General features: G+C 39.1%; 1 protein-coding gene across 1 annotated transcript; it reads left to right on the top strand.

Annotated features, from left to right (window-relative positions):
• Positions 1 to 780: 780 nt before the first annotated feature.
• bsk146 (brain specific kinase 146) lies at positions 781 to 21,002 on the top strand. Its single transcript, XM_057826181.1, has 5 exons — positions 781 to 994; positions 4,008 to 4,267; positions 7,232 to 7,434; positions 11,016 to 11,207; positions 16,077 to 21,002. The coding sequence occupies exons 2-5, from the start codon at positions 4,096 to 4,098 to the stop codon at positions 16,761 to 16,763; spliced, it is 1,254 nt and encodes a 417-aa protein (XP_057682164.1). The 5' UTR covers positions 781 to 994; positions 4,008 to 4,095; the 3' UTR covers positions 16,764 to 21,002.
• The last annotated feature ends 4,708 nt before the right edge of the window (positions 21,003 to 25,710 follow it).

Here is a 25,710-nt window from a genome sequence, read left to right as displayed (position 1 = left end):
TCAAAAACTATGTGCAAGTGTACCTAGAAGAATTGATGCTGTTTTGAAGGCAAATGTTGGTCACACCAAATATTGATGATTTAGATTTCTCTTCTGTTCATTCACTGCATTTTGTTAATTGATAAAAAATAAACTATTAACACTTCCATTTTTGAAAGCATTCTTAGTTTACAGCATTTTTTCACACCTGCCTAAAACGTTTGCACAGTACTGTATATAATTTTATTTATTTATTATTATATATTTTTTTTTTTACAGATTTTAACTGTAAAATATAGAGATTTTTCTGTAACTATTTTTACATAATTTCTCTGGCAACCACAGCTGCCAGGTTTTTTCCGTAATTTTTTTTTTTTTTTTTTTTTAACAGTGAATGCTAAATCTGAATAAATACACTGAACAAAAAAAAATCTTTTTTGGGGGGGTGGGAGGTGCTACTTCGCGGTTTTTCACTTATCGCGGCGGGTTGTAGTCCACATTGACCGCGAAAAACGAGGGATCACTGTAATAACGTTTAGTTAGACGTCCACTGTAGTGAAAGGGTGAAAAACAAAATTCACTGTCAATGCGTTTCGAATGGGTCGTTCAACATCGCAGTGCTGAATGCGCCATAGCGTCCCTCGCAATCTGACAATAAGGAAAGATTTATAGCTGGATGGCAGCGTTATTCTGTACGGAGACAGCGAACAGCCGCTGCCACCCGGCGGGGCTAAACTCCCATTTGCCAGCGCTTCCGAAAAAAAGGCGGGGCTTCTCCCTCCTGCCGCCAATCCGCTGCCTTTCTCTCCGCCCGTATGGGAGCGCCTCACCTCCTGCCTGCCTGCCCGTCGGTTCTCCTCCCCCGCTGGAGGACAGAGCGATGCGGAGACAATAGGACACCAAAGGGATGCTCGGTGGACGTCTTCGGACTCGGCCTGCTTGTACTATGCGCCCTCGCCGACGGACGCGCATCCAGGGCGGACTCCGCAGCCCGGTTATGAACCTCTTCTTAATGGTGAGCATCCTAAAAATGACAGTTAATAACATCGCATCTTCCCATTTACGTGACAAATTATACAGTACCACCCTGATTGTATTAGAGTGCGATTTCATTGAATCGGAGCATCACCAAGCAAATAGTATAATTTTTTTAAATGAACAAAAGATATTGTCCTATTTTCTCATTGCTCTCCATTGCACTCCATCCCTACGAATGTGGGGGTAGCCAGGTGTCTGCAGCATTTTGTGTGTGTGTCATTCAGCTCTGTTTCCTCTGAGTCAGTGCAGTCTGAGGACACACTGCAGTTGGGGACTGGAATAAAAATGTCACTGCAACGTTTTAAATTCTGCTTTACTGTTTATTTCATCGACTTTATTATAATAATTCGAACAAATCAAGCGTACGCAAGTGAATCTCAATTGTATTCTTAACCCTCTGCAATCTGCACACTTTATGTATGGGGGCATTGATGGGAGCGGGTCACGTGTGTGCGCGTGCGTGTGATTGACAGGCACATGCAGCTGATCAAAGCGGGGATTGAATGTGCGGGATATTAAAAAGCAGATGGTGAGTCACGGCTCACATAACGGGACACAAAGACAAAAAGGCAAAACGACGCCGGCGGCAAGCTCTGCCTGGCTTTTGTTGTTGGTGCCCATCTCAAAATACAGCCGGATGGCATCATCGTGTACTCTGATCAGCTGTGATGATCTATGAATGTGTGTTTGGGTGTAGGTGGGTGCAGTGCAGACACATTTAGCAATATCTGTGGCAGACAGGAAGCATTTTGCGCCGTCTCTGTGCATTATTTGGCGATACATAATAGCATTAGAAAGGTTCATCAATCAAGCAACCAAGTTTACTTGATTGCTGCATAATGGGCAAGGGTGCAGTGCCCTTCCAGATCCGCCAGAAGGCAATGTTTTTCTTTTCAATGTGTAATTTATATCTAATACAGAGAGTATTGTTTTTTCATTGCAAGCAAAATCAATGAAGATATTACTACCAAAGCATTTGTAATTGCAATCATTTTCTGGGAGAAATGTAGCATTATCTGACAGAATTGCAGGGGCCAGCACTGTATAGGTCAATCTGAGGTTGACCAGCCCCCCATTTTGAATAAAAATGGCTAAAAACGGTGTCAATTGTTTGTGCTATGTTTGTGCTACATTTGTGCAGATCGGCTGCGAGTCATCAAGCCCTCCATTTACTGCAAAACGGACCCGAAAGTGTGCCGTTTGTTTGTGCTATGTTTGCGCTAGTTTGGACACCCCTCTGTTATTGAGCGAGTTGGTACGCGACAGATGTGCAATTGACGGCGTCACTCGAAATGAATATCCCAATCAGGGGCGCTGCCAGGGATTTTGGGCCCCATTAAAAGATATCGCTTTGGGCCCCACCACCAGTGCCGGGACACACACACCCACACATTTAGAGTATCGACTTCGTAATTTCCTGCATTCTTGTGAATCTTTACACACTAATTTGTGCATTTTCTGCTCTGCATTAATTTAAGATGAAAATATATTTATGTACAGTGTATAGAGCAATAATGAATAAACTGATATCATCTATAAGAAATGTACTGAAGGCCATCTTTTATAATCTAAATATATTTTTATTAGAAATATATATTTATGTACAGCATATAGAGCAATATTCAATAGACTGGTATCATCTATAAGAAATGTACTGAAGGCCATCATTTACAATCTAAATATATTTTTATTAGAAATAGTCTACCATAATGAATGACTTAGAATAAATGTTTTAACTAAACTATACTACAGTATACATTACATTATACAGTATACAACTGTTTTAGTATGAAGAGATTGCTAAGGGTTTGCCTGCTGTACTGATTAAATGTAAGCTAAAAGTGGAGAAAACACTAGCTAGCAAACAATTACAGTATTTCATTATGGAGTAGGCTTAGCCTCATCTGGAAGCTCTGGATCTTCACTAAAGGCTACAGCTCCAAAGCAAGGTCCCTTGTTAACAAACTACAGTGCCCTCCATAATTATTGGCACCCCTGAAAAAGATGTGTTTTTTAGCTTCTAATATATATATATTTTTTAACTCAAAATAATATGGGACCTTAATGGAAAAAAAGAGAAAAATCTAACCTTCAATACAAGTGCATTCATTCAGTGGGGAAAAAATCCCACATAAAGAAAAAATTTGACATCAAATAATGTGTGTCACAATTATTAGCACCCCTGGTGTTAATACTTTGTACAACCCCCTTTTGCCAACAAAACAAGGTCTGGGAACTGAGATGACCATGGGAGGAGCTTGATTTTGTGTCTGGTGAACCATTTCTGTGTAGATTTGGCCATATGTTTAGGGTCATTGTCTTGCTGAAAGACCCAGTGACGACCCATCTTCAGCTTTTGGGCAGAGGGCAACAGATTTTGATTTAAAATGTCCTGGTATTTCGAAGCATTCATGATGCCATGCACCCTAACACGGTTCCCAGGGCCTTTGGAAGCAAAACAGCCCGTGCATGCTGACAAGCACCTCATACCCACTGTGATGTATGGGGGTGGGTCAGTGATGCTGTGGGGCTGTTTCACTTCCAAAGTAAATATAAAATAATTTCTAAAAAAAAATTCAGCACAAACGAATGACATTATTTTCTACAAATTTGTGTCTGATGAAGGCGCCAACTTCATGGAGGTGATTTCACTGTCTACCTACCAAAAGCCTTGGACAAATCAGTGCTTTTTGTCTCCCAGCATATCATTGAAGCAATTTACAACTTTAACAGTTGAAGTAATTGCGCTACAATGGCTTCCATCGTGAAACGCCTGTTTACTAGCATTAAGCTTCATCCTGGAAAAACATCTAGATATCATCCTCTCTCGTCAATAAAATCTTTTCAAAATGAAGACTTCCTCAAGTTTGAACCCCCGATTTGAGATGTTGAAATTTTTTTTTGGAACTGTTATTTACATCCATTATCCATACAGTTTATCCATGCAACCAAACATTCCATTCAAAATATCCTACTGTATGTCTTTCCAGTAACGTCAATTGTTAGCCGCTGCCACTTCTGTCCTGCCACGGCATCCATCGTTCACACGTTCCTTTCGCTGGAAAGTCAGTCCTCGGCATGAGTTCCTCTCCGCTGACGTCGCGAGCTAACATGGACATCCTGGACGAGCTGCAGCTGATCGCAGCCCAGAACCTGGAGAAGTTGGAAGTCAACAAATACTACGAAGTCATGCGAGAGCTCGGCAAGGGCACCTATGGCAAAGTGGACCTTGTCATTCACAAGATTAGAGGTGAGAATCCCATTTGAAACTGGAAACTGCTATTTCTGGAGAAATTACGATGAGGCTTTGCTGTGGTAGATATAGATCTATCAGGTCACTTCCTACTGTCAGACGGATTGTCAGATCCTTATATTTGGGGACATTTTTGGGGGACTCGTGTGGATATCAGGTCACTTCCAGTTGATTTGGGGAAATTTGGGGACACGTTCTGTTAATAACAGGTCACTTCCCATTGATTTGGGGACATTTTGGGGCACGTCCTGTTGATGTACAGTTGTGGTCAAAAGTTTACATACACTTGTGAAGAACAAAATGTCATGGCTCTCTTGGGTTTCCAGTTATTTCTACAACTCTGATTTTTCTCCGATAGAGTGATTGGAACAGATACTTCTTTGTCACAAAAAACATTCATGAAGTTTGGTTCTTTTATGACTTTATTATGGGTTAACAGAAAAAGTGATCAAATCTGCTGGGTCAAAAATATACATACATGGATCTGAAAAAGCGAATCATTGACTTGAACAAGTCAGGAAAGTCACTTGGAGCCATTTCAAAGCAGCTGCAGGTCCCAAGAGCAACAGTGCAAACAATTGTTTGTAAGTATAAAGTGCGTGGCACTGTTTTGTCACTGGCACGATCAGGAAGAAAACGCAAGCTATCACCTGCTGCTGGGAGAAAATTGGTCAGGAGGGTGAAGATTCAACCGAGAATCGCCAAAAAGCAGATCTGCCAAGAATTACAAGCTGCTGGAACACAGGTGTCAGTGTCCACAGTCAAGCGTGTTTTGCATCTCCATGGACTGAGAGGCTGTCGTGCAAGAAGGAAGCCCTTGCTCCTAAAGCGGCACCTTAAGGCTCGACTGAAGTTTGCTGCTGATCACATGGACAAAGATAAGACCTTCTGGAGGAAAGTTCTGTGGTCAAACGAAACAAAAATCAAGCTGTTTGGCCACAATGCCCAGCAATATGTTTGGAGGAGAAAAGGTAAGGCCTTTAACCCCAAGTACACCATGCCTACCGTCAAGCACGGTGGTGGTAGTATTATGCTGTGGGGCTGTTTTGCTGCCAATGGAACTGGTGCTTTACAGAGAGTGAAAGGGATAATGAAGAAGGAGGATTACCTTCAAATTCTTCAAGATAACCTAACGTCATCAGCCTGAAGATTGGGTCTTGGGCGCAGTTGGGTGTTCCAACAGGGCAATGACCCCAAACACACATCAAAAGTGGTCATGGAATGGCTAAATCAGGCTAGAATTAAGGTTTTCGAATGGCCTTCCCAAAGTCCTGACTTAAACCCCATTGAGAACTTGTGGACAATGCTGAAGAAACAAGTCCATGTCAGAAAGCCATCAAATTTAACTGAACTGCACCAATTCTGTCAAGAGGAGTGGTCAAAGATTCAACCAGAAGCTTGTGGATGGCTACCAAAAGCGCCTAATTGAAGTGAAAATGGCCAAGGGACACGTTACCAAATATTAGCGCTGCTGTATGTATATTTTTGACCCAGCAGATTTGATCACTTTTTTTCTGTTCACCCATAATAAAGTCATAAAAGAACCAAACTTCATGAATGTTTTTTGTGACAAAGAAGTATCTGTTCCAATCACTCCATCAGAGAAAAATCAGAGTTGTAGAAATAACTGGAAACTCAACACAGCCATGACATTATGTTCTTCACAAGTGTATGTAAACTTTTGACCACAACTGTATGATTTCCTGCTAATTTGGGGTTATTTCTGGGACAAGTCCTATTGCATGGCTGTCAATGGCATCGACTTACCTGGGTACCAGTTGAAAGTCAATGAGCTGTAATGGTACGTTTTGGTCAAAAATCACAACCACACAGGTTTTTATGCCATTGAAAATGAATGTGAAATTTGGACGTGCATGGCCGTCAATGGCATGGACGTGCATGGCTTTCCATTGCATCCACTTACTTGGGCGGCAGTTTCATGTCAATGGACTGACGTGGTAAATGGTCCACCAATCACAACCACATACTGTAGGTTTTTCTGTCGTTGAAAATGAATGGGAAATTTGGATGTACATGGCCGTCTATGGAGTGGACGTGCATGGCTGTCAATGGCATCAACTTACATGGGCGCTAGTTGAATGTCAATGGGCTGTCATCGTAAATGGTCAAAAATCAAAAGGACCTGTTTGCCATCCATTGAAAATGAATGGGAAATTTGGACATACATGGCCGTCAATGGAGTGGACGTGCATGGCTGTCAATGGCATCAACTTACATGGGCGCTAGTTGAATGTCAATGGGCTGTCATGGTAAATGGTCAAAAATCAAAAGGACCTGTTTGCCATCCATTGAAAATGAATGGGAAATTTGGACATACATGGCAGTCTATGGAGTGGACGTGCATGGCTGTCAATGGCATCAATTTACATGGGCGCTAGTTGAATGTCAATGGGCTGTCATGGTGAATCGTCAAAAACCACAAGGGCCTATGTTTTCCTTCTATTGAAAATGAATTGGAAACTTGGACAAACATTGCTGTCAATGGTATCCTATTAGAAATGAATTGGACAGTTTTGTCGAATTCTGTTTATCTTTATACCCCCTACCATCCTGGAATTTTTGATGTGTAAATTATGCGATTTGGTTGAAAATTGGAGGACAAGTAGCGTTTTGATTTTTTTTTTTTTCCGAAAAAAACCTGCGTTTACAGGCGAACGGAAAATTATGGGGGGTTGTTTGAAAAATTCCTTGCGTCTTGTGAAATTTTCGGTCACTTTGATATTTGAAAGGTGACAGTCAGTCAGACAGTTTGGGCTGTGCTACACGCCGAAGAAGCGCCATTCAAAAAAAAAAAAAAAAGAATTTTACTATATGGGCCTTTGCCTTGAAAAGCCCCATCTAAGTATTTCAAATCAATTCATTGAATAACATATTTTTGATAAAGCAGTTGTTCTTTGTGTTTCGACCTGCAATGATAATGGCCGTATTCTCACCTCAAAGGTACAAAAATGGCACTGAAATTCTTGAAGAAGAAGACCACCAAGCTGAAGTCTTTCCTTAGGGAGTACAGCATCTCCCTCTACTTGTCTCCCTGCCCTTTTATAATCAACATGTTCGGCATCGCCTTCGAGACGGACGAGTACTACGTATTTGCGCAGGAGTACGCGCTGGCAGGGGACCTCTTCGACATCATTCCTCCGCAGGTACTCCGTCACATTGTTTCTATCCACAAATGAGCAGAAGTGGGTAGAGTAGCCAAAAAAGTGACTTTTGTAAGTGTAGCGTTACTTCAGAAAAATATTACTCAAGTTAAAGTAGTTATCCCAAAAAATGTACTCGAGTACAAGTATATAAGTATTCGGTGAAAAGACTATTCCAGTAATGAGTACCTGCTTACAATGTCTTTTTTTTTCTCAAATACATTTTGTATCTCAGCCAGGGCCGGCCCAGGCCATTTGGGGGCCCTAAGCAAAATAATGCAAAGGGGCCCATATTTTTGGCCCACCATTTCGTCACAGTGTACTGTGAAACCCATACGTCCATATTTTGTGTATTAATCAGATTTTGTTGCACTGCATACTTCAAACTTCTCACCCCAAATGATTGTCAGTACTTACAGTAGATAGCCCCAAACCTTTTTCTAAAAGAGGAAAGAAGTTAAGGAAGAACTTTTATTTTTTAAGCTTGTAATCAAGTATCAAAACTCACAAAAGTCAAATAAAGCAACCTGTAGTAAACAACATAGAATATAAATTAAACAATCGCCAGATTGGGGGCCCCCTAGTGGTCAGGGGCCCTAAGCAGCTGCATAGTCTGCATATAGGCCCTGATCTCAGCACAACACCTTCTATATTAACTGTGATCATTATACTGCCATATACACAGCAAAAACACACCCACTTAAAACTAGTTAAATTTGCTTAATTTAAGTGCAAATATATGAGAAATAAGTTAAATGATCTGCCAGTGCTTCAAGTAAATTTTACTCAAATGCCTTGAAATAATAAAAATAGCTATCTGAAAACAAACTCGACTGACTTATTTTAAGCAACAAATTACTAAATTTAATCTAAAAAAACCAACAACTTTGAAATGTCCAATGTCCTTAATTAAAGAATAGATATTGTTTAATGTTGGGTCTAAAACTCGTTCTTTAACTTAGTTATTTACCCAAGGCAAGCTGACAAAAGGCAGGGCACGAAGTGAGGCAGAGTCAGAGAGTTGACGTTTTTCAATCTGCTGGTTGGGAGAGCCAGGAGACAGAGTTCCCCGACCAATGCTGTCTCATCGAAGTCTCTCCCCGAGCTCCCCCGCGCTGCTAACTTTTATTAAGGGCTTGTTGCTGGGCAGAATGTAGTTACAACACTGTTGTCCAACGTGGCAATTTCGATCGGGCAAGTTCCTCATTCTAGTCATTGATTTAACAGGCACACTCTTGATTGAATTAACAGTCACACTCTTGAGCGGGCAAGATATCTTTGTTTTGAACACACATTTGCACTCAAAGTACTGTAGCTTGGTGAAAAAGTACTGAGACGTTGTGTGATGAATCAACATATGTGTGCATATCTATTTATCAGCAGAATGTCAGCAATTGCCGGTAATAAAAATGTAAGCACATGATTATGGGCTAAAACTGTATTCTTCATAATAGCTTGGAAGTGCCCGTATAATAGCTGTGGGAGAGCAAACTGGCATAATATATTTGGCATACAAAAACAAGCTTACCTTACGTTTAAAAACTGATTTGAAAGCTTTGAAAACTTTTCTTGATTTAGGTGAAAAATGACCAACCTTAGATCTACGGGTTTAATAAGGACAAATAGTCATATTTACTTTAATTAAGTGGAATAATCTGGTACATTAATGTGTTAATTAGTCTTTAACACTCAAAACAAGATGGAGAAAAATATTTGACTAGATTTAAGAGAAAGAATCTGATTAAGATGTAATAAATTTGCAGCGTGACGTTTTATACTGCAAAAACACACCCCTTTAAAAGTAGTTCAATTCCCTTGTTTTCGTTGTAAATCTACTAGAAATAAGTAAAATTATCTGCCAGTGTTTCAATTAAATTTTACTCAGATTTCTTGAAATAAATAAAATCTGTATCTGAAAATATGATTAATAGACTTGCTTTAAGCAAAAAAAAATTTTTTTTTAAAAACTTTTTTTGTCAGAAATTTTCTTAATTCAACAATAGATATTGTTCAAAACATCATTTGAAAACATTTTTTCTTGATTTAGGTGAAAAATAACCCAACTTTTAGATTTATGGTCTTAATAAGAACAAATAGTAAAATTGAAGTAAGCGGAATAATCTGACGCATTAATCTGTTAACTAGTCTTTGCCACTCAAAACTAGATGGATAAAATTATTCCACTAGATGTAAGAAAAATAATCTGATTAAGACGTTATAAATTTGCAGTGTACATGACCATATTAGGAACAAAAATACACAAAAATAATTGAATTCGGACAGGAAAAGTCTACAGAAATGAAACATCACCCGTCCAGAGAGCATGAGTGCCTTCTAGTGGAGAAAACATGAAATGATAACTAGGGCTGTCAAAATTATTGCATTAACGGGTGATAATTAACTTTTTAAAATTAATCACGTTAAAATATTTGACGCAATTGACGCAGATGGCCCGCTCAGACAGATTTAAATGACAGTAAAGTGAAATGCTCACATGTTAATTGTGTTCTATGGAGTTTTTCCGCCCTCTGCTGGCGCTTGGGTGCGACTGATTTTATAGGTTTCAGCACCCATGAGCACTGTGTAAGTAATTATTGACATAAACAATGGCAGGCTACTAGTTTATTTTTCGATTGAAATTTTTACAAATTTTATTAAAGAGAAAACATGAAGAGGGGTTTTAATATAAAATTTCTATAACTTGTACTAACATTTATCTTTAAAGAACTACAAGTCTTTCTATCCATGGATCGCTTTAACAGAATGTTGATAATGTTAATGCCATCTTGTTGATTTATTGTTATAATAAACAAATACAGTCTTTATGTACCGTATGTTGAATGTATATAGCCATCTTGTGTCTCATCTTTCCATTCCAACAATAATTTACAGAAAAATATGGCATATTTTATAGATGGTTTTAATTGCGATTAATTGCGATTAATTACGATTAATTAATTTTTAAGCTGTAATTAACTCGATTAAAAATTTTAATCGTTTGACAGCCCTAATGAAAACAATTATATCTGCATTTCTGAGTATCAATGTCGAATAAAAACTGGGAGAGGTTGAAATCAGCGCTTTCGAACAATGTCGATTATGTTTACAACCTTTTACAGATGCCATGTGCTTGAACACGCCGGTGTGATGATAGGACTTCAGACTGCAAACTGGCATGTTATTACATCAATGTATTGTTACGTCTGATAAATGGAATCATGTGATTATGGTTGCGACGTCAAATGGGTGAAACTGGAAGAGTCACTTGGGGCATCTCTGGCAAAAAGTCAAATCTAATATGTAAAATAAAGAGGAAACTGTGCCGCCCAAAGTAGCAGCGTAAGAGTAACGTTTTTCTTCGCAAATCTCCTCTAGTAAAAAATGTTTGGCGTGGTGAAACTACTCTGTACAGTTTTCTCACAAAGTTAATTCAGTTGCTCAAGTAAATATAAGGCGTTACTAGCCACCTCTGCAAATGAGCCTCGTAATCCAGTTTCAGCATTGGAGCACATGAAAGAGAACACTTTTTGCCATTTAACTGGAGGACATGATGATTGAATGATTCCACTTCTCCATTCCTTTAGGTTGGTCTCCCCGAAGCGGTGGCGAAGCGCTGCGTGCACCAAGTGGCCATTGCTTTGGATTACCTGCACTGTAAGAAGCTGGTCCACAGGGATATCAAGCCCGAAAACATCCTTATATTTGACCGGGAGTGTCGCAAGGTTAAGCTGTCTGACTTCGGCATGACCCGTCGCGCAGGATCCCCCGTCAAACGAGTGAGTCACGGCGAGAGCCTCGGGTCAGGATTTTACAGTGTATGAAATCTATCTCAAAGAATACTGTGAAAACTAAAATATAAAACCCTCTCCTTGCACCACCCTATACAACAGGATATAGGATTTTCAAAAGCTGACATCAATACCGATTTCCCCCCTAAATTCAAGCGATTGCCGATATCCAAAGCCGATTTTGTCAGCTGATATTTGAGGCCGATGTACAGTTTTTTAAAGCACGTAGATTTTGAAAAGAAATTTTAAAGAAATTGCTTCAACAGCTTCAAATTTACATGATGACTGAGACTTAAAGGATAAATTTGGTCTAATGCTACCAAACCAACACACCCAGCACTTCCTTTTATGCAAGAACAGTACATTATTTTCCAACTAGAAACTGCAATTTCTGGAGAAATTACTCTGGGTCTTTGCTCTGTGGTGATACAGATCTTAACCCCGCCCAGGTTGGCTTGGGGACATTTCGGGGACAATATCAGGTCACTTCCTATTGATTTGGGGACATTATTTTTTTTCCATTGAAAATGAATGGGAAAAAATTTGGACGTCCATCGACGTCAATGGCAGCACCCTCCATAAGCGTCAGTGGAATCGGGGACATTTGTGGGACACATCGTATTGATATCTGGTCATTTCCTGTTGATCTGGGGAAATTGTTTTTTTTGCCATTGAAAATGAATAGGAAAAATTTGGGACGTCCATGGCCGTCAATGGCATCGACTTACATAGGCGCCAATGGAATCCAAGTACAATGGCATCAATAGAATTGACAAACATGCCCGTCAATGGCATTAAACAAAATAAATGCCATTAGAAATAAAGGGAAATTTGGACGTCCATAGCCGTCAATGGCATCGACTTACATAGGCGCCAATGGAATCCAAGTACAATGGCATCAATAGAATGGACAAACATGCCCGTCAATGGAATCAAACAAGATAAATCTCGTTAGAAATAAAGGGAAATTTGGACGTCCATGGCCGTGAATGGCGGCACCCTACATAAGCGTCAATGGAATCGGGGAAGTTTGGGTGACACGTCCTATTGATATCTGGTCACTTCCTGTTAATTTGGGGAATTTTTTTTCCCCATTGAAAATGAATGGGAAAAATTTTGGACTTCCATGGAATAGACATGATAGATTCGACATGCATGGCCGTCAATGGCATCAATGCAATGTAAATTCCATCGGAAATCCCATTGGAAGTGAATGGGAAATTTTCCCATTAGAAATGAATGGGAAAGTTTTTGGCAAATTTTTTCCAAATTCTGTATACAACTTTTATGCCCCACACCGTCCCGGAATTTTTCGATGCCCAAATTATGTGATTTGGTCAAAAATAGTACGACCAGATACATTTTGAAACTTGTTTTTTTCCGGAAAATTGCCGTTTATGGGCGAACGGAAATTTTTTTTGGGGCCGTTTGAAAAATTTCCATCGTCGCGCGAAAACTCCGGTCATTTAGATCCTGGAACAGTGCCGATTGGTGCAACGGTTTGGGCTGCGCGGCGCGCCGAAGGAACACAGAGAATAAGATGTTGATATAATAATAATAATAATAAGAATAAAGTTGCAGAATAACATTATCTGGGTCTTTTTCAAAGACAAAAGCAGAGCGATGCCAGGGGTGTCGCATGTGACCTCGGGGAACATGCTTTTTTATTTATTCTTTTAATATTTTTTTTTTTTTTTTTTGCCGTACTTGAATAAAGTGTACTTGCGCATCCACTCAGTGGGTGGCAGTGGCTCTCTCATTTTCGGAGTGCGCGTAGTATTTTTGAACCAAGCAAGAGCACACTGCACACAGAAAAGAGATATGAAGAGCTGTGCGCTGCTTTCGACAGCCGTTTACCCGCCTTTTTACGGCACAACACCGGGCTCACGCAGCGACCCACTGTCTTCTCCGGTTGTCACGTGTCCGCCCGAGAAGTGCCATTTTCGGCCTGGGATCGTCACGACGACCGCCCTCACCTACGGTTCTCCCTCGGCCGCTGAGAATGCGCTTTTTTCAGGCCATTCGCCTTTGACTTTTAATACAGTGGGAGATGACGAAAGACCACTGTTTACTGTGCCTAAAAATGATTATAGCGGACAGCCGGAAGCCAAATCAAATAAGACGCCACTTAAAGACATTAGACCCCAATCTCATTGGTAAGCCACTTGATTATTTATCATCGAAAACGTGTCGAATATTGGCAACAATCGTCCCGCTTTGTCAGTGTTATATCAGTAAACCAGTGAGCACTGTTAGCATGCGCAGTGCAAAATAACCCCAAGCCATTGCAAAGGAGGTGATACTGTGAGCGGCGAAAATAAAAACTGTCCTTCTGTCTAAGGACATTTTTTTTCTTCTATTCAGTTTTGTTGTTTGGGTCAAAATTTTTGGCATATTGTCCTCATGAGTTAATGTTTATAATCAAATTGAATTTGTTTTTATCTACTGGTTTTATTACATTTTATTTTTCAGTTAGGGGTGTCAAACGATTAAAATTTTTAATCGAGTTAATCACAGCTTAAAAATTAATTAATCGTAATTAATTGCAATTCAAACCATCTAAAAAATATGCCATATTTTTCTGTAAAATATTGTTGGAATGGAAAGATGAGACACTAGATGGATATATACATTCAACATACGGGACATAAGTACTGTATTTGTTTATTATAATAATAAATGAAGAAGATGGCATTACCATTATTAACATTCTGTTAAAGCGATCCATGGATCGAAAGACTTGTTCTTAAAAGATAAATGTTAGTACAAGTTATAGATATTTGATATTAAAATCCCTCTTAATGTTTTCGTTTTAATAAAATTTGTAAAATTTTCATTCAAAAAAATAAACCAGTAGCCCGCCATTGTTGATGCCAATAATTACTTACACAATGCTCATGGGTGCTGACGCCTATAAAATCAGTCGCATCCAAGCGCCAGAAGAGGGCGACAAAACTCAGTAAAACACAATAAGTACACATTTCACTGTGCTCTCATTTTAATGTTTGAGTGGGGCTTGTGCGTTAATTGCGTCAAATATTTTAACGGGATTAATTAAAAAAAATAATTACCGCCCGTTAACGTGATAATTTTGACAGCCCTATTTTCAGTATCAAATGGTCAAAAATGTACCTTTAGTGTATTTTTACAGTTTGGATGTGACTTTCTTTTAACTTCAGGCAAATTGCTGCGCGTTAAGTCTTTTCTGTTACAAACAAAACAATGTTAATAAAAGTTATACTTTATTATAAGTTGATCAGTTACTTTTTTTTGTCTTTAATAGAAAAAAAGGACACAATGTTAAGCTTAGGCATACTTGTAATTTTATAGACAAATGATACTATTTACAGTGGCGGCAGAGAGTTTGGGGGTGGCGCGAAACATTTATGTCTTCCTTGGGGGGGCGTAACAGAAAATAATTGAGAAGCACTGGGTTAGGGTTTGAACACCATTCTAGGGCTGCAGCTATCGAATATTTTAGTAATCGAGTAATCGACTGAAAATTCTATCGATTAATCGAGTAATCGGATAAAACAAATATATTTTTAGGTGAAGAGTAATTATAAATATACATGAGAAAACAAGACATTTCATCTAATCTTGAACCATTTTCAGTCAATCAATGTCTTTATTTTCGATGTATATTGTTGAAAACAGCCAACAATTGCATCTCAGATATAACTAGAATAAAAAAAAAAAAAGACTCATTCACTACTTTCACTCAAAAAAACTTTTAGATCTTATTTAAAAAAAAAATATATATATATATATATATATTACCTAAAAATGCCGTTACGCTTGATAACACACATCACTTAAAAGTTAGGATTTTTTCCCACGTGTTTCAATTGAATTTCTTTTTGTGTCAAGCCATTTTTAAGTTCTAGTTAAGTTTTAAGTTAGTCTAAACTGTAAGTTCTGATAGGATTTTGAGTTTTTGCATTGTTCAAAATAAATGTATGATACAGGCTGTATTGGAGCACATTAGGGACCAGTGCTACTTGGTGTTTTATCCAGCAATGACTACTGAGCTAAAATTGATAGTTAGCATTATTGAGTTTTTATTTTATACCCTCATCACTCCACAACGCTATGTTATGTTAAAGCCTGTATGTAAGACACGTTAGCCACGCATTGACAGTGGTTATAATTAATAGAAACCTCGCCCTCCGCAGGGCTAACGTTACGTGAGCTAGTTAATCTTATTTATTAGCCCTTAGCGCTCTTTATTAGCGCTTAGCGCTCTACTGCTTTAAGATGGCGGCTGTTTACTAACGCTGGCCAGACGCGGCCGAGTCTGTCATTTCGCATCTAGTTCAACATACAAGTGATCTCTATGAGACTCATTAGACGCTACCTGCAATCAACGTAACATCATGCGGGCTATTATTTAGCAACGTCGGCGTCGTTTTTAGCGGCTGTCGGCTGATGTAAGTTTTTTTTTTTTTTTGCTTCTTCCTCTCCGCACGTGACAGCGCGTTGTCCCGCATTAAAAGTAGAGCGAGCAAAACGTGATGCTTAGAGCTGTCAAAGTAAACGATTACTCGAGGTGAATAAAATTACTCGGATCAGTTTTTAAACTCTAGTTGCTCGAGTATTCGTTTCAGCTCTACACCTTTCCCTTGGGTCCTATAGGTCAGACCTGAGAACAAGTCTCAGCCAAACTATGAAAAATGTATGTGATTTAACAGTCTGGAAAATACAGTGATGATCCACATTATGCTTCGAGCCGATTAATTACACCACGGCTTGCTGGCTCAGTTTTAATTACGGCCTAGGCAGCTCTTCATAATTACTTCAATCATTTAAAGTCTGCTGCGTAGCTTCATTTCTGATGGTGTGTTTGCCTCTCTTCAGGTCAGCGGCACTATTCCGTACACGGCCCCTGAGCTGTGCGATGTGTCCCGCCACGAGGGATTCTGCGTAGACTACAGTACCGACGTGTGGGCCTTCGGCGTGCTCCTCTTCTGCATGCTTACCGGCAACTTCCCGTGGGAGAAGGCCCTAGCCTCCGACTCCTTCTACCAGGAGTTCATCCGCTGGCAGAGGAGGAGGACCAACACGGTGCCTTCCCAGTGGAGACGCTTCACCGAGCAAGCCCTGCGTATGTTCCGCCGTTTGCTCTCTGTAGAGCAGGAGCGTCGCTGCTCCGTCAAAGAGGTCTTCGGGTACTTCAGCCACTCGTGGATGCTGGACAGCGAGAACAACAACGGCAATGCGGTCGGGGAAAGGGTCATCGGCGGCGGAGGAGGAGGTAACGCGCGAGGGGAGGTCAACGACAATATGTCCTCGTCTTCATCTGGGGAAGAAGACGAGGAACTTTTAGTGGAGCGGATGAAACAGCAGACTCTGTCGCCGGCGACCGCCGAGCGGGGCGGTGCGGCCAAGGGCGCCATGATGGAACTGGGCGGAGGCCACCATTTCGTATCCGTGTCCACCAACAGCTCGGTGTCGTCCACCAACAGCTACGAGCGCGCGCCGCGAGAGAACGGCTCGCCTGGAGGCCGCATGCTGGTCACCACGCCCATCGAGATCTGCGTTTGAGCATTTTCTACGTCTTCTCACCGGTGTGCTTTTCTTCTACCACTCATCCAATTACGTTCGGTCAATGTGCATGCACGGAGAACGTGACACCGAATACCGTTGTCGTCGCGGAAAGGGCGTCGAAAGAGCACCGCCAAAACGGGAAAGTACAAGAAAAGAAGACCAAAACATCGTTTCTAAAGCAATATTCCCAAAAAAGCAAAAAATAAAGGTCGGGACGGAGCGTCACGTCACAAGAATCTCAAATTGTGTCGTACTTTTGACTCACGAGACAAAAGGAATTGCTTTGTTTCATGAACCGGGCCCTTTTTTGTAACTCCAATGATGTGCTTTTAACATATCGACTTCAAACTATTTTCTACTCTCACCCGCGTTACGTTACCTCTTTGAAAAAAATACATTAATAATCAACTCTGCCCCATTTAAAACAAAAAAAGTCAATAATGCATGTTGAGTAGCTCAGCAATTTTACGAGAGAAAAGACAAAAAAATATCATGTGGACAGGGGCGGAGCTTAGAGGGGGTGCTGGTGATGTGGCCGTCCCCGGGCCTCTAGGGGTCCTGGTTAGTAAAGGGGGTGTGGTTAGGTGAGGGGAGTGTCTAAAACAAATGTAACATGATGCATGGTGTTTAAAGCAACACTAGGTAACAGTGATTCATAACCTTGTTAAAGGTAATGAACCCCACAAGTTTCACATGTGGATTCACCGAACCATTCGGAATTACATAATAAAGCAATTTTTTTTCCAAATTCTGTTGCCACTAGTTGGCGCTGTAGGGTTGATGCAAATCAGCTTACCCTTGGAGAAGGAGCTTGTCTTGTAAAAAAGGGCATTTCCTGTTCCCAGCAGGGGGCGCCAGGCCTAATGGGTAATATTTCAATGATGCCGTGTTCACTCTGGGATACCGCACATGCATGCCAGATGTGGAAAAAGATTGCACCCTGTATCAGGAAGTTATTAATTATTACTGAATTGGCGTGTTGCCAAAAAAAACCCAAATTTGGTACCCCAGGTCAGGCCCGTGAATGAAAACTCACCATTTTAATAACTTAAGATCTCATATGTCTTATGAACAGTCTCAGCAATTTTGAGGAGGGTCCAACTAACTGCCTAGGCGCAATGGTATCAAACACGCACGCTGTTTATCAACCAAAATTGCATGTTTTTTTTAACATTCGATCCAAAATACCCGATATCCTGTTGGGTTTGGAATATAAGTAAAAGAGACTTTTTGAAGCAGTTTTTCACACCGTATCGACTCCCCAAATTTCATCAAAACCAATATATCTAAGCTAGCAAGCTAATAATTTAGCAAATTCCTGTTCAAAATTCTTATTTTGACAATATTTTTTATATAACGTGTTTTGCCCATTGGTCTGTTGTATTCTCTCATACCAAGTAAGGCTACGTCTACACTAGGACAGATGATTTTTTCCAGGGTATTTTTGCAGACTATTTTTATACCTGTCCACACTTACGTTTAAGATGCGTTTAAGGCCACCCCGCTTGTGCAAGGTACCTCTGAACCCAAAATTCATTACTCGCCGGCGGCGAATTTCGAAATTTATCCACCTTCTAGACTGTCATCATATTGTGATCACTGTTTTTTTTTTTTCGTGAACGCAATGGAACGCATCACGCAGGAGCGAGAGTGAAGGGAGAGGACGCTTGGCTGTTACTAGCAGTCGCTGAGTTGTGATTGAAATAAATCTTCAGAAAACAACGACAGCCTGACATCGCTACTTGGGATGTAACAATCGATGCTCAGTTGCGCTCTCACCACTTGGAAAATAAAAAATAGAAGCATATGGTGTAGTGCTGCGTATATTTCCGGGATGCCGCAACCGGGAGTAGTGGTGATCCTGGAAGTGGCAACAGTTTTGACAGGCAGAAATGTCATGGGAAAAAAACTGATCGCGCACCTATTTGACTGGGGGTACCACGCAGGTCACTTTTCGGGGTTTAATTTTCCTCTACGCATTTTTATCTACTCAAGTTCGGTCGGCATTGAGTTGGGAGGGGCCAGCCCCGCAGCTGGCTGATCGGAGACAATGCGGGAGACGAGTCATCCACGATGGGAGACCACAAATGAGCACTGAATTAAAGCATATTATTGAGACGTAGTTTGAAGGTTCAAGAAAATGTGTGGAAAAGAAAAGAGGAGCAGGAATGCCACTTTATGACCGTCCGCCTCCATTGTTTACGATGCCGTCATGCCGCACTCCCAAAGTGGCGACGGCATGACGTCACTTCCTTAGTATCCGATTGTTGTACGGAGACAGCAATCCATATTAAGCGGCGGGTAATATTACCCGCCTAAATTATCTGTCGAACAACTACTCCGGATAATAGGCGTATTAGTACAGCCGACATGCTGCATAGTCCACCTAATTACATGTTTAAGGCCATTATCTGTCCAAGTGTAGACGTAGCCTGAGATTCAACCTTCCACTGAGCAAACCAGTTCCTCCTCCAATAAGATTGGAGGAGGAACTGGTTAAACTTGAGAGTAGCTGAGTTTTGTCATGAAAGAACATCGCTTCGATGGTATCTGGCGCCATCTAGCGTCGTGAATGGGTATAATGTCTAGACCGTGAATATAAGACGACCCCCACTTTTTCAGTCTTATTTCAATGCAAAAAACACCGTCTTATATTCGGGCCAATACGGTATTATTGAATTCCGAAGGGTTCGGTAAATGCACGTGTAACTCGGAACCTTTATCAAGGTTAAGAACCACTGCTTTTAGTGTTGTCAGTAGGGGCGTCGAATGAAAAGCCCCCCCCCCCCCCACCCGCTCAGCTCAAGGGGCGCATGTAAGCTCATTGCACCTGGGCCCTGGTCACATTTGTTCCGCCACTGCATATGGAATCTTTTGACGTAGCACAATTTTCACATTAGGTTCAAGAGGAACTGTCACACGAGTTCAAGATGTTTTAGGGCTAAAACAAAAAAAAAGAACTAAAAAAATAATCAGTATTAGTTTCTATTCAGTGAATTTTAGTGTATTTGTATTAATGTCTTGTATTCATATCACCACTTTCAGGAACCGGAACATAAAAAATAGCATGATTCTCACAAGGGAATGATTGATTACAGAAGTTGTTTTTAAACAGCTAAGATTCAAATTTTCTCAGCTGGATTGATTGGAAAGAAAAAAAAAATGGTGTGAACCTTTTCTGTCTTTCCCCATAAAAATGCTGCATGAAACTTTGTGCTAAACGCTAAAGCTAATTGTAGAAACAGGCTTATAGACACGGTTGCGTATTTTACAACAGCATCGATTCCCTTCACCGCTCAGCAGCCAGCGAGTATGCAAAAACTTGTCTGTCTTGTGACAATCTCTGACCTCATCGGCCTTGGGACAAAGGACAATGAAGGTGCGGACGCGCCGCCATTTCCCCCAACTTGCAGCTGCGGCGGTGACACTTTAGACTCACTGACATGACCTGACCGCATGAAGACGAGCATTATCTCATCATCATCATGAGAGCAGCCTTCACTAAACTGAAGCGAATGTCACATTTGAGTTCAAAACCAAATGAAAATACAAATCTGTGTCCAGATTTCACCAACATTTAAGGGGGGTATGTCATTAAGTATTACATTAGTTTAAAATCCTGCTTTAAAAACAAAGAAAAATCTACATTAATGCCTGAAATTACATTTCACAAATATACGTCAAAAAGCAATGGGGAATACATAAGTACATGAATATTAAAAAAAAAAAAAAAAAAGAGGGAAAAAAATTAGGGCTGTAGCTATCGACTATTTTAGTAGTCGATTAATCAATGAACTAGTTAGTTTGAATAATCTAATAATCAGATTAGGAACATAAAAAATTAAAATACCTGAGTTTAGCCTCAAACAGTATAAAAAACATAAAAATGAGAATCTAAGTACAACAAAAGAACAATTGGCTAACTTGCATAGCAAAAGTCTGCGAGCTTAAATGCTATAAAAGGATAACATTGTATTTTATTTTTTACAATGTTCTCAGCAAATCATTCAAACACATAGTCCCACAAAATCAGCTAAATATAACTATAAACCAAATTACGAATGCATTAAAACAACATATTAGGTCAAACAATATCTTACCTTTTGTTGGTCTTAGCAGGGAGCAGCTGGATTCAGCTATGTTAAATGAGTTATGTCATATCCACTGTTGCCACTAGAGGGCAGTGTATCCACCCAAATCAATAAAACTGAATGCAAACACTTTAAAAAAAAAAAACTATTACAACGCCATCTTAAAAGAATACTTGAAGCAGCAAAATTAAATTCGAAGGTTTTTTTCTAATTGAATTACTGGAGTTAATCGATTAATCGTTGCAGCACTCTAAAATGCAAACCTAAATTGAAAAATACAACAAAAATAGGAAAACCCTCATTCGAAAAATTGAAATAAATATGTATAATATAGAAATTAAAATTTTATAAGATATAAAAATTAAAAAGGAGAAATGTTTAAAAAATGACAAATTCTATGTTAATTTATTATCCTTTTTAAAAAAAAATGTTTTTCACATTTTTAGCAGTACTATTCAATTTAATTTCCTATATTTAGTATTTTTCTTAATCAGTACTTTAAAAAAAATGTACTTATGTATTCTTCGAGTGCAAGATTATTAAAAATTTATTAACTCTCTGGCTGCCATTGACGATAGACATCCAATCCATTTGAAGTGAAGGGGTGTGACAAACTCAGTATTCAGGCTGCAGCTATCGATTATTTACGTAATCGATTAATCTATCAATTAGTTAGTTTGAATAATCGAATCATCGAATTACCAACATTTATTTTGTTGCAGAATATATTTTAGGAGATGTATAACAAAGAAAAATGTTATTACTTATTTTGGCTTGCTAAGACTGCACTTTTAAAAGAATGCTAAATAAAATTCCTGAGTATTTCGTCAATCTGCGCAGAATTTAACTTTTCACAAGAGCAATAAATGCATTTAAAACAAAAATAAAATACCTGAGTTTAGACTCAAACGGTATAAAAAAATAAATGAGAATATAAGTAAAATAAAAGAACCATTGGCTAACTTGCATAGCAAAAGTCCGCTAGCTTAAATGCTAGAATATGCAAACTTTTTCTTTTGTTAAACAAAGCTCTTAACACATCATTCAAACCCATATTCCCACAAAAAACTGTTAAATATACTTCTAAACTACATTTAAATACAAAATAAAATTCCTGAGTATTTCTTCAAACGGTCTTTGTTTTCTCAAGAGCAATAAATGCATTTAAAACTAAATTAAAATACCTGAGCTTAGCCTCAAACGGTATAAAAAAATAAATGAGAATTTAAGTACAATAAAAGAACCATTGGCTAACTTGCATAGCAAAAGTCCGCTGGCTTAAATGCTAGAATATGCTCACTTTTTCTTTTTTTTTAAACAAAGCAATTAACACATCATTCAAACCCATATTCCCACAAAAAAAACTAAATATACTTCTAAACTACATTCAAATACAAAATAAAATTCTTGAGTGTTTCTTCAAACGGTCTTTCTTTTCACAAGAGCAATAAATGCATTTAAAACTAAATTAAAATACCTGAGCTTCGCCTCAAACGGTATAAAAAAATAAATAAATGAGGATCTTAAGTAAAACAAAAGAACCATTGGCTAACTTGCACAGCAAAAGTCCGCTAGCTTAAATGGTAGAATATGCGAACGTTTGCTTTTTAATTTTCAAACAAAGCTCATTACTCATCGTTCAAACACATATTTCCACAAAAAAACAACAACTGCTAAATATACTTCTAAACTAAATAACGAATGCATAAACCAACATATTAGCTCAAACAAAAACATACCTTATGTTAGGTTTGACGAGTTATGCCATATTCACTGTTGCCACTAGAGGGCAGTGTATTCAGCCAAATCAATAAAACATCCTCAAAAGTGAATCCTCAAAGCAGCAAAATTTGATTCGAAGCTTTTTTTCTCATCGAATTACTCGAGTTAATCGATTAATCATCGCAGCACTAAATGGTATATAGAAAGAGTTAAATGTAAATTCAGGCATCAATGGGTTTAAAAAGGATTTTTTAGATTTTACAAGGCATGGTTAGATGCGATAGTGTAGAAGATCTTATGCGTGTAGTAGTTTTATTTTTTCCCAATTTGGATGAGGTGTACGAAACTAGAAATAATGGTCAGCTTCCCATTTTCATCATTCTATCATTCTCATTATGCATAGTAGCTGAGCTTTGATGTCTTTTGTGTCCAGTGGCATTCTCATTTTTTGTGACTTTTTGTGAGTAGATGGCCACAAGCACTCTGTCTCGACGATACAACTGTCTTCCTGGTAAAGCAGATTTAGTCAATAAAATGGAGAATTCTCATCTAATTTCTGTCTTATTTCTGTACGGGTTTATTGTAAAAGCTCTCTGCCAAGCGCCAGCCTTACAATTTATTTCAACACAAATGTATTTGCACGTATAGAATGAAGTGGGTAGGTTCATTTTTAGTGCACTGAAAAGGCTATTCAACTTTTAATAAGAGTTAATCCGTGTGTTTTTGTCAACGATGATAAAAATATTTCGTCAATGAACACTTTTCATGATGATGAGCTTCGGGAGACTCATACATAATTACCAGTTTTCGTCAAACGAGATGTAAGTGCAATAATTTGTGAGACATTTTGTGTGTAGTTAGCTTAGCTGTAGCAGTGCCTGGATGTGTCACTTGTGACGGGCTGTGCCCCCAACCCCCCCCCACCCCATTTCCTTACTCACCAGTGCGTTGTCTCCAGTCTCCATTCAGGCTTGCACACACGGATAAGATTTGTTATCTTGGCCAGAAAATATGCAACGTTGCTTTAGCCTTTAAAGCCTCTAAATGTAACTCGTAGCATTAGCATAGCATTCATGTCAGGCTAATGCTAACTGGGAGCATCCTCTTAAACTCTCGGACACCTTTTTTTAATCATCTCACACTACATGTACCTCATAGCGTTAGCATAGCATTCGCATCCGGCTAATGCTAACTGTGAGCGTCCTCCTTAACTCTCAGACTTGTTTATGATCATCTCACACGAAATCTCTTTGTGTTTGCATAGCATTTGCGTTAGGCTAATGTGAACTGTAATCGTCCTCTTAAACACTCTGACAACTTTTGTTTGATCATCTCGCACCAAATGTGACTCGTAGCATTAGCATAGCATTCGCGTTAGGCTAATTCCAACTGTGATTGTCCTTTTAAACTCTCGGGAAACTTTTTTTATCATCTCACACTAAATATGACTCGTAGCGTTAACATTAGCTTAATGCGAATGCTATGCTAACTGTGACAGTGCTCTGAAACTCTCGGATAACTTTTGTTTAATCATCTCACAATTAAAAAAAAAAAAAGCATAGCATTCGCGTTAGGCTAATGCTAACTGTGATTGTCCTCTTAAACTCTCGGACAACTTTTTTTTGGATCATCTCACACTAAATGTAACTCATAGCGTTAGCAAAATCTTCGCGTTAGGCTAATTCCAACTGTGATTGTCCTTCAAAACTCTCGGACAATCTCACACTAAATGTAACTCGTAGCGTTAGCATTAGCCTAATGCAAATCCTATGCTAACTGTGATCGTCCTCTTGGACTCTCGGACGCTTTTTGGTCATCTCACACTAATTGTAACTCATAGCATTAGCAGAGCAACCGCATTAGTCTAATGCTAACTGTGAGCATCCTCTTAAAACTCTTGGACAACTTTTTTTTGGATCATCTCACACTAAATATAACTCGTCGCGTTAGGCTAATGCTGACTATTATAGTCCTCTTAAACTCTCGGACAATTTTTGTTTGATCATCTCACACTAAATATAACTCATAGTGTTAGCAAAGCATTCACATTAGGCTAATCCTAACTCTGATCGCCCTCTTAAACTCTTGGACAACTTTTGTTTGATCATCCATAGCATTTGCGTTAGGCTAATGCTAACTGTGAGCGTCCTCAAATTCGCGGACAATTTTTTTCCCATATAGTTCGTGGTGTCCGGGTGGGTATAACTGATTTAAAATAAATAATGTACTGTGTCCCTGCTGAGTGTGTATAATCACCAAGTTGGTGTTGTCCTTGTAGATGCTACAATATGTGCTCGTCTGTCGATGTTAATTTGAAAGCGTTGGAAACCTTTATTTTTGGAGTAAAATTTAATTTTACAGATGAAAATATTTTGTAAACGTCAACTAAAACTAGACGAAGACGAACACATTTTGAAATGATTAAAATAGGACAAAAACTAATAAGTATTATTGCCCAAAAGACAACAAACACAACCAAAAAACAACACTGGAGTTAATTGGTGAAGATTTCTTTCTCCCAGGTAGTGTTGTTTTTGGCAGCCTTTGTAATCTTCGTTTTATGTCTTTTGGATGATAATACTTGTATTTCACTCTTTTCGGTCCAATGCTTGACTCAATAGTGCCCTCTACTGCCCAAGTATTGCTATTTTCAATTGAGCAGAATAATTACTACTAATCAGATGTTGACCACAGTACCTGACTTACACATTTGGTGTGTAATTTATAACATGTTCAGCAGCTCATCTTTCAACAAAACACATCGAAATCTTTTTAATGTTCAACAATTTTTCTTTGTTTTAATTTTTGAACACTTAAACAGCCTCCAAAACTAGATGATGCGAGCAAGATGGTGGTCTTAGAGAGGAAAAAGAAAAGGTGACACAACTCTTAGTCCATTGTTCACCAAACCAGCAACAGGTACAAAGGTAATGTTGGAATGTCTGGACTAGTTTTTTTATTCCTGTCCAATAAACCCACAAACATTAAATCAATTCAGCCCTGAGATAAACACACACAACATATTGGAGATCTCAATTAAAAGCTGTATGGAACAATAGAAACAACAACAAAAAAAGAACATTTGCAACAAAGTATGTGAACAGAATGGAGACATGGCACAAGCGAAAGCT

Source organism: Corythoichthys intestinalis, chromosome 21 (assembly GCF_030265065.1).
Source record: "Corythoichthys intestinalis isolate RoL2023-P3 chromosome 21, ASM3026506v1, whole genome shotgun sequence".
NCBI classification, from domain to species: Eukaryota; Metazoa; Chordata; class Actinopteri; order Syngnathiformes; family Syngnathidae; genus Corythoichthys; species Corythoichthys intestinalis.
This window is presented reverse-complemented; position numbering and strand designations above follow the sequence as displayed.